Genomic DNA, 10,806 nt, shown 5'->3' on the forward strand with positions numbered 1-10,806 from the left:
AAATATCTTAATTTGCGCTTTAGCAGCAACAACTATTTTGTCTCCTAATTTTACGTTTCTTCTAATAATGATGTGCTACTAGATAAATATTTTGAGTATGTGAAGCTTTCGATACTCAAAGGTTTGTAAAGAAATAATTACATCCAGTGTCATAAAATGTTTAATGACAGGACATGAATGGATATACACAATGAGCATGATCATGTTAAATTGTTTGTCTTCAGATTAAATTTCCGTATCAGGTTTTATATACCGGCATTTAACAAAAAAAAAGCAAATACCATTTGAAAACTCTTTAACCAATATGGCCAAAAGGGAAGTTTATACATGGTCCAAAAATTATATCTATCTTTCAGAATAATATAATCTGATTGGTCTAGAGCATATCACGTGCAAGGAGACAATTCGTGTAGTTTGTTGTAATTCGAAAGTTTTTTTTTATGATTTTTCAAGGTTTACAGATGTATTACAAGTAAGTTATTAAAATATTACCTCTCCTTTAGAAAAACAGAAGAAAAGGAAACCGTTGTTATTGTTGATAATAAATTTCAATAAATATTTCAAGTATTTTTTAGCACAGAACAACAAATTTATTCATAATAGGTAGGAAATCCGAAGAGAAATGTTCCATTAATTTATGAAGTATCCATTGATCCGGGCAGCATATTTACTTTGAAATGTTAGAAGGTCTATTTTTATTTATGTATGAATATTATATGCATATTTCAAATGCAGATGTCCGTGATCAGAAGGTTGTGTGTTCAAACCCAAACCTAAATCGATAAAAAAAAAATAGGTAGCAACTGTTCCTTCGCCAAGCGCTCGGCACTTTGTTGCGGTTCATTTGGATGAGACCTTAAAAACCAAGGCCCCGTGTCAAGGCAGGAGTAGGCACGATAAAGATCCCTCACTACTCAATGGCCTTGAGTGCCGAGTAAATGTCTAAATATGACCTTCATCGGTACATAGTGAAGTCGAACGGGACGTAAAACAACATTCAATCAATCAATCAAATGCAAAGCTATTTGTGCTGCAAAGAATATAATACTGTTCATAAAAAATATAGTACTTTAAATTTATTTCCAATTCAATTATATGTTTATGAAACAGTCCCATTCATTAAGAAAGTCATTCTAACACACATACTCTCTCTTGAATATAAGACAAGTGGTCGCTTTATTGACGGTGACGTTCATAACACAGCTGTGGCGTGCGATCCTGTTAAAAAAACTCGACCCTACACGTAATACGATGGTATAAATGAAGAATCATTGAGCACATCTACTGAGAGTTCCGCCGTGTTTCTATAGTTCATATTTAAAATTGTATAAGGCAGGATGTTCTCATAATAACTATTTTCAGTTTTTCTGAAGAAATACACTCCTGAATTTCCTTACATGCAGGAGAAGAGAAATGTGGCGTAATAAACATGGCGAGTATATATGGCAATTTAATAATTATCAAATAATTATCTTTTTTTTAACAAAATGGAATAAGATCCTCACAAAGGGTTATTTATTTGTTTTGAGATTTCATTTCAAGAGAGACTGTTGAGCAATTATTCAATTATTATTACCAATGCATGTGTCTTTCACTTTCGCATTTTACTCACAATTATAACTTTTTATCTTATCAAATACATGACTTTATATTTTAAGTATTAACAATGTACTTTATTAAGTAAAACACAGTTATAGAATAGAGCTACGTAAGAAAAAAAAGCTTACCTAAATTTCGGTAAATAAATAAGTAGGTTAAAAAAATCTGAGGAAAATCTAAGTAAGCTACATTATTCCATTAGACGAAAGTTTAAGCGTGAATTTCCACCAAGCCTCTTTGAACTAAATTTTAGGAAGGATTATACTACACGTCACTCCACGCTCCTATTACGGCCTTGTCTGCTAAGTATGTTTGGTAAAATTTACTTAGAGATGCTATAACGGAATAAGCCTCATAGTCACTAAGGGTTTTCTACTTCAAGAAAATCGTATATCTGTTCAAATGTACATTTACCATTACCAGGAAATATTCTGAGGCTTTGTTTGTTATCTCTTTTTTTTTTTTTTTAAATTCAACCATTTATTTGGGATGCAAAGAAACAATTACCAAATTATAGGTATGATAGAAAAAATTAATTAAAGGTCAAATTCTAGATAATAATTTTATACAGTAACAGTATTTTGAATGCTAAAAGAATATGTGGTTGGGAGTTCAAAATCATTACAACCTACGACGTATCCATTATTTTCGATATACCGAAATATATATATATATATATATATATATATATATATATATATATATATATATATATATATATATATATATATATATATATATATATATATATATATATATATATATAGAAAGTTGCGGGTCCTTCGGATGAGACCTTAAAAACCGAGGCCCCGTGTCACGGCAGGGGTTGGAACGATAAAGATCCCTCACTGCTCAATGGCCCTGAGTGCCGATTAAGGGTCGAAATTTGAAGACCACAGGTTTATGTTGACGTCTCTAGATGAGTGAAACATTCTCGAATGGAACGTAAAACAACATACAATCAATCAATCAATCTTCACTTTTCTCAGCAAATGATAGTTTATTTTTTTTCCATATTTACCTTACAAAAATATGGCCCATTTCACTTAGCTCTTTTTAAAACCCATTTTTGTTTTAAATTCGAGAAAGTTATAGGCACCTTTCTATTGATAGATCTTTATCTTAAGAACTCTTCCAACAATCCACTAAAATAATAATAATAATAATAAGTTATAAAATTGTTAATGGAAAACGATTTCCCTAAAAAAAAAACTGCATCGAATTAAATGATTTTTTTTCTACCCAAGGCTTTGTGTGTTAAATACAATACCCAAACATTTTGCTGCTACGATAAAAAAGAATCGCAATATAAACCGATTTTCATAATTCTTATTTTTCAGAAAATGAATAAAATATCCCTCAACTCATAGATAAGGAATAACAAATACCGAGAAGTAACGACAATGAGGAAAATTTTATTTAAAAACCTCAAAATGGCATGTGTTATCTAATCGAATCAATTATATGCATATAATTGTTACTGTTTTCCAATTGTCAAGAAAATCTTCCGCTTTCTAAAACTTCATATCTCATTGTTTACCATAGTCTTCCCACCTTTCATTATTTCAAACGGAATATTTACGAACGATAATAAAAGAAAGGGCTTCGGAAACCGACCCATATTCAAAAAGAACAAAACTGTTACAGGAAATATTTACTATTATTGTAACAGGGATTCCAATCTTTTATATCACTTCATACTAACGGTAACAGAAGAAGGAACAGTAGCATTTTATTCATACAAAAAAGCATGCAAGGTTTCAAATGAAATGCACTGTACCGAGAAAAGGACATATATCACATTAATTATTGTTTAGAAGCTTTGATCTATTCCCGAGGTTAAAATTTTAGCTAAATTATATCATCATAACGACATGTTCCTCAAAATTATACAGAAAAGTAAAAACTGTTTTAGTTGCAGATGGAAACAACCCCTATTCTTGCTTCAATTAACTGGAATTTGTTAAAATAAGAAAATGTCCACCCTTAAACATTGAAGGAAAACAAATAAATGTAGCGGAGTGATTTTTTTTTTAGATGTTTGGTCAAGTTCACTGAGGATTAATTTAATCCAAACATTCTTAAGTTATAAAATTCTTATAAGGGCAATATAGAGTTAAAATAAAATGTTGTGTCAAGGAGAAATCACTTGAGGAAATATTTTCCTTTTTTAAAATTAAAAAAGTCCTTTTTAAAATCATATTTTCTTTATGCTGTGAACAGGTAAAGAATAGAATCGTATTTTATCGAAAGAATAGAATTTGAATAAAGTATCTTTTTATTCCAAGTATAACACATGGAATGAATTATTCCTTTGATATTATTGTTTGACATAAGAAGTTAGCATTTTATCTAACAAAATATAAAAACAAATTCATTAGTCATTTCTATGTGATCAACATATTATTCTTTATATATTCTAATATTGAAAACGGGCCATACCTAACACTGACTCGTAAAAGTCAAGGAGAGCAATAAAAATCACGGAAAACAATAAGAAAAAAGTATGGCATTTATATAAGTTGTCTGTTTGAAACAATGCATTTCGTTTATTGGTGAAATGGAAACTGAATAAACGATGACTTTGGTTATTAAAAGCAGGAAGAACCAGTATAGTTATATAATTGGTTGGTAAGATAGTACAGTGAGTACCAAGCAAGTTTTTTTTTTCAAATAATTATGGGTTACACATATATGAGTCATCTTTTTAAGATGGAATCAATGGTATTGGTCATTAAAAATCAAAGTTTGACTTAAGAAAACATATTAAGTTGTTTAATTTGACTATCCGAAAAATAATATAATGTTTTGTACCACCTTTTTTCTGTTAAGATTTATTTAAGAACATTACATAGTTTTCAGAAATGCACGTCAGAAGCAATGTGTAAATTACCCTTCTCTTTGGTTCTAGTTGCAGGGATTTAACCTTCACCGCATTGTTTATTGCATTATACCCGTGATAGCATGGCCACTTTGAGAAGCATGCTTTGAACAATATAGATCCAATATCTTATTTTCAATTGTGTTATAAACATTAAACGATTAACAAACTATCAATTCTATTAATATTATTCATACTTTCACATCAAACAAAAACAATACAGGATAATCGGAACATAAAAATGAACATGGATACATATTGGAGCAAGAATGTATTATTTGTGTCTAAATGTATCCTGAGACATGTTTCGAAAATAAACACTGCATTGAACACTTCACACATTGGCGTATGTTTCATTCATTGAAACGGATCGAGAAACTAGTTGATAACATTTTCTATACTCTTCCTGAAATGGAGAAAAAGATAAATGAGTTAATTCACACACCAAACACATATTTTTCTTATTTTTGGAAGGTTGGAAAAATTTAGCGATTGCTTAACCAATTATTGTCTATATTATAACATATGATGGAGTATTGTTTTCAGTCTCACTTACCAGATTAGCTATTGCTTCAGGTCTCCTGGTATGCAGTTGTCGGACAATAGTAAATATATCAACCTCTCCGTCCATACGAAGTTGTTGAAGGGCGTTATGTAAAACACAGAACACTCCCGCTGCACCTGCACCATCCCTGTGTATTAATATATACCAATATTTTATACATAGATAGATGTGCGTCAATTATGAAAAAAGTAGTTAATTGCAGGAACACTTCTGAAAAGAAGGTCTACTAATAATTAAGACAAAACACAAGAATGTCCCGTTCTCGGTCAATAAATAACTATGTACATGTAACTGTGCAGGTTTTCCTTATTGTCATGTAACCCTAAATGATTAAAAAGATGCATAATCAAAGTGGTGAAAGGTAATTATTATAACGTATACTGTAGAAAACGATATTTTTTGTTTTTTTTCCCTCTGAAATTAATGAGAGAAATCAATTTACAGTACTGATTTTTTTTTGCACTAGTACTGGCAATAAATATGGAATGAGAATGGTCAATGTTCTGCATTAAATATCCAATACAAGTTATTCTTCCTGCATTGGAGAGATAAATTTCTATAGGATAACCTCGTACATACTTGCTTATAACAACAGAAGTTAACTTAAATTCCTTTTCTTTTTCTAACACCATCTCGGCCAATTTGATCACTCCGTCATCATTCCTGGAACATACTTGGAAGGCGGTTATGTTTTGTGTCTCTCCCTATATGTACGAAATTGGCATGTTCTATGTACTTTATGACAATACAGTACAACTTTTTCCTAACCTTTTCTAATGTTAGAATAATATTGATTATCGATTTTATTGAAATAATCACTTTTCAATATATCTGACATATTTTCTACTAAGTCTATACAGTTATAGACAGTCATACATCCCGTAAAATAAGCAGACTACTTTGACTGACGCCACCAATGTTCGTTCCAGTCTTTCTAGCTGTTATCAGGTATGGTGGGCATGAACGATTCTCACCTCTTGCGGGCAACCAATTATTATCCTTATGAAGACAAAATTATAAAGAAAACATATTATGTTCAATATCAAAAGAAAAAAAAAATTAATACTTTATGCAAATTTAATTCGATTTCCCAGTTTTATTTTTAGTAAAGAGGAGGGAAACTAAATAAATCAGTAAATATTAATAAACAAATTAACATATAATCCATTCAGAAAAAACTGTTTATCAGTTCATTATTTTAATAATTTTCATTTACTGTACCTCATCAATGTCATTCAGGACAACGATTGCCCCAACCTGATGGTCCACGCACAATCTCCACAGATCAACCTCCGTATCAGGGAGGGGGCTCTGTGTCATAATCAGCCCAGCCGCTGCAGTATATGACTAAAACAATACCCTTGAATAATTAGACGAAATTTCCTTTTATTGTTGTTGTTTCATAATGTATCTACATACAAACAGGAACTTTAAAGTTCTTAAGTATCAAAGGTACATCTGTTTGTATATCTGTTACTTACCGGAAATATCACTGCATTTATATATCCATTTCTTCCTTTCACAAATGATGCAAGAAATGGTCGATATTCTGACAGTAAAAAAATCACAATTTTAAATTTTGTTGCTGGAAAGGGTTAAATGAATGGGAAGAATAGAATTTGAAAAGATTATCTCATGGTGTGATAAGAAAACATGATTCTTAAATGAAAATCCCTAGGGTTGTAGCATACCTGGTAAAATATCCATATCACCATTTTTTGACCTGTTCTCAGTTTTCAATGCTTCCTCTTTATATTCGTCCTCATACACTGGAATTATGGTTTCAAGGAACTACATTAAAACAGTACGAATTAAAAATATGTACAGTAAAACACGATGATAATGAAGTGCCAGAGACGGGCGATTTTGCTTCGTTTTTAGCGTTATTTTTATTGAAGATAGCAATATATCTAAAGTCACAGGGGATGAAAATTGCTTCGCTATGTAAGCGACAATTTATTATAAGCATTTTTTTTTTTTAAATTTTAATTGAAAGTATAAAGTATAGATTACATGCAAATATAACACAAATAATTTATGATTGTTAATATACAGATAGATAAAAAGAAATATAGTAAAAATCACTTTAAAGTCCTTGTATAAATGTTGTTGATTTAATGGTGCTGTGTCATTGAGAAGGAAGCTTGCTTTTGTGGACAGATCATATTCCGATAGGATTGTGTCTCTCTCTTGGAATCCACACAGCAATGCTTTATGTAGAAAAACGTACTGCTCCTGGGGATATGAATAAAAATGTGTTGTGTATTAAATAGTGCATGTTTCTTTCATTACTGTATTTATTACAATGCTCATTATAAATGTGCTTAGCGTTTAAACTGTTTTTTTTCGGGGGGAGGGGGGTTAATAAATAAATTTATATCATAATCTTTATAATCTACAGTATCTGATTTCATGACTTTCATTCTTACCAATGTCTGAACCATAGACATGCGGTCCTCTCTCATTTGTTTGACAAACTCAAAAACGTTGATCCTCCCCATTTCTTTTCCTTGTTCCAGTAAAGAATCCAGAGCAATAAATGTACCCGTTCTGCCAACTCCGGCGCTGAAATGAAGCAAGAAATATCAGAATTATCCAAGCATTAGACGTAAATGTTTTCAAATAAACGTGTTATCAGAATTATCCTACAACTGTATAAATCAACCAAATAACCAGAATTAATTTAAATAAAAGGGTTTATTCTACAATTTTTGTAATTATCTATGTTACTACGTTTATCTAACAACCGTTTTAATTTTCCAGGCTACCAGGAACATTTTCATTTTTTATCTGAATACCAGAATTGTCTCAAAGTTGTATTAATTATACTGGTTATCTCTTACATTTCTTTTCACAGAAATAAATCAGTTATATTAGTTATCCTGCTTGGCAGGATTGAATTTCAATTCAATTTTTATCCGGATACCAGGACTATCTTTTTAATTAATTATATGTTGCGTTCGTCTTGTGAAAAATGATAACATTTTATGCATATATTGCTTTAATATTTATATTATTTCACAAGTTTGATGCAATAGATTAATTCAGATTTTGTACATACCCTCTGCAAGAAATCCAATACTTTGTGAACATGGAAGGGAAATTGAAAACCAAAAATATGATGCATGAATTTTTACCTGCAGTGAACCAGTAAAGGGGCACCAGATTCATATCTTTTTGTCACAGTTCTCTGAAACTGAACAAGTCCTATCTCCTCTGGGGTACTGTGGTCTGGCCAAGCCGTGTAATGGAACTGGGTGATAATCCGTATATCATGTGACTGGATCGAAAAAAGAGTGTTTTCTATACTATATTTGTAAAAAAAAATATATGCTATCTGGTGGACAAGGTGAAAATGCGTACAGAAGATAAATGACATTAAAAAGTAATACAACCCCATACAACGGTATATAACCTGATGAATACTCGGCAGAGGAATTTGTCTTTCTTTTCTATTTCATTAATAAATGTCTTTTCCCAAATGTTGTTACTGATTAGATATTGTTAATCCATTTAATTAATTGTTATTGATGAGAAAAATAGAAACTTACGTCTTTCTTTTGAAAGGAGAACATTCGAACTGTATAGAAAGCATATGCTGTTTCTTCTAAATGACTAAGAGTACACTTTCCAATATTGACAGACTTTTCTTTATCCGGCCAGTATTTAGCACACTTATTCTGAAAAAAAAAATCAAAATGTTTATTTTTTCTGCCATCGACAGTTTAAATTCACATGCCAGATGAAAGAAAAAACCCATAAATTAACAGCCATCATACCTTTCCGTTTTCAACTAAATTTGTAAACATAATAATGCATTCTATGTTTTCTTGCCATATCATTTTAATGAAGTCTGCCAATGTGTTTTTCCGTGGACCTGCATTCAAAATATGAGTAAAATATCAGTTTTTGGCATACCCCTTAAGCTATATATTTGAATTATATGTATGTTTAGGATTATTATCGTGGTACGAGAATTTTAACTGTGCATGTATGATTTTTTTAAATAAAAGTTGTATAATACGTTTATATAATTAAATACATTCATAATAGAAATATATGCATTTTATACCTTGGGCTGCAATATAACGTCTTTCGCTTTTATAATCCTAAAACAATAAAATGTAAATATAGTATACAAGATATAAACATAATTAAACATCAATAGTTATTAATATATATATATATAAAAACAAACAAACCAACAAAAAAAAAAACTCTTTTGACACCAGACATTTTAACTAAATACTAAGGCCAGCAAAAGGAAACGTTTGCTTTTAGAGGATACTATTTCTTCGAACAAACAGACGGTATATGATTGTTTTATCAAATATGTAGGGAGAATTAATCATGTTGATGATGAGAAGAGTGTCAAAGAGTCAATATTTTATTCCACATGATCAACTACCAGCGAAACTATTTAAGCGCATCGGTTTATCATTAAAACAAATGAAAAAAATATATAAATCTTCATTTTTATACCAAAAAACATATAATGATGCACAAAACTACGCCAGTTTCAAACAATACCTTTATAAAATTTGCGTTGATATAATCGTTGTCATTTTCATCCCATTTCTCTTCAAGGACAACCCTCGAATGTTCATCTATGCCAATTAGAATGGACAATTAACTGATTAAATTTAATTGAATAAGAAAATGAAATGAAAGCTATTGATCATGTTATTCTTGGCATGGCCTTATATATATATATATATATATATATATATATATATATATATATATATATATATATATATATATATATATATATATATATATATATATATATATATATATATATATATAAAATGTTGAATCAATGTAAAGTTAGAAAAGTGTATAGGATTAATTTTAAAAAAATATATATAAATTCATTAAATCCAATAGCCTTTACAGTAGCATAAGAGAATAATATTACGACGAGGCATTTTACTTAAAAATGACTTTAAGGGACAAAAACAAATATGTTTGATCGTTCAGTCACCGGATTTTTTTCAGTGATTATCTTTGTCATTGACGTGGTTAATGTGTAAGAAGTTCAGGTGCTATTTCATATCGCAACCACCATACGAGTTTAGAAAAGAAAATAGTTTGTTTAATTTCCCCTAGCCTAATAACCTTGTAAAATGATCATAAACCGGACTCTCACCTTCAAAACATAAGTAAAAAATGTATTTTGAAAATAGTCTTTCAAGGAAATGTCGTTTTAAACCGGTTTTTGGTGACGTTATCTTTCTTCTGGGCTGTAAGGCATTTGTTTGCGTCTGCAGGAGGCAGTCTCTTAAATGAAATAATACATAAGAATAAGACAGATGCTTACTTCCAATCTCAGAAAATGCAGGTGTGTTTTTTCCTGGTCACATATTTCTCGTTTGAAGCTATTTCTTTAAAATGAATTTTTAAATGTTAATCATATTCGTGATTTATATAAATGTCTACGATATATAGAAATACACTATGTAAAAGCAATACACAAAATATACTTTGTGAAGGATTTAAGTAGTTTGCTAAAATCAACTTTTCGTCTGTGAACGAGTTTTGCTTATTCCTGAATCCATCATTAAATTTCCATGTAAAAAAAAATGGAAAATACCATACTTAAATGGTGGAAAATTTTAAGATAATTAAATAGATTTGTTCCAAAACTTGTTCACATCAAAGCTACGTGAGAAAAAGTATTCACAATAGTTCTCCATAAGAAAAGAAGTTCATCTTTTTTTATCGACAGCTATTTGTTGTCTTCACATTTATACCATTT

The 10,806-nt window shown here is 30.1% G+C and overlaps 1 protein-coding gene across 1 annotated transcript; it reads right to left on the minus strand.

Annotated features, from left to right (window-relative positions):
* Positions 1–3,998: 3,998 nt before the first annotated feature.
* Positions 3,999–9,281, minus strand: LOC133189215 (receptor-type tyrosine-protein phosphatase mu-like). The gene is made up of 14 exons (XM_061324617.1): positions 9,264–9,281; positions 9,118–9,154; positions 8,825–8,922; positions 8,597–8,725; positions 8,183–8,325; positions 7,475–7,610; positions 7,131–7,280; positions 6,737–6,836; positions 6,527–6,600; positions 6,267–6,392; positions 5,922–6,044; positions 5,625–5,749; positions 5,037–5,172; positions 3,999–4,886 (listed from the first exon to the last, which is right to left on the minus strand). The coding sequence occupies exons 1-14, from the start codon at positions 9,279–9,281 to the stop codon at positions 4,815–4,817; spliced, it is 1,467 nt and encodes a 488-aa protein (XP_061180601.1). The 3' UTR covers positions 3,999–4,814.
* Positions 9,282–10,806: the final 1,525 nt, after the last annotated feature.

Source organism: Saccostrea echinata, unplaced genomic scaffold (genome assembly GCF_033153115.1).
Source record: "Saccostrea echinata isolate AGI-Se365-2 ecotype Australia unplaced genomic scaffold, CSIRO_AGI_Sech_v1 ptg000017l, whole genome shotgun sequence".
In the NCBI taxonomy this organism is placed as follows: domain Eukaryota; kingdom Metazoa; phylum Mollusca; class Bivalvia; order Ostreida; family Ostreidae; genus Saccostrea; species Saccostrea echinata.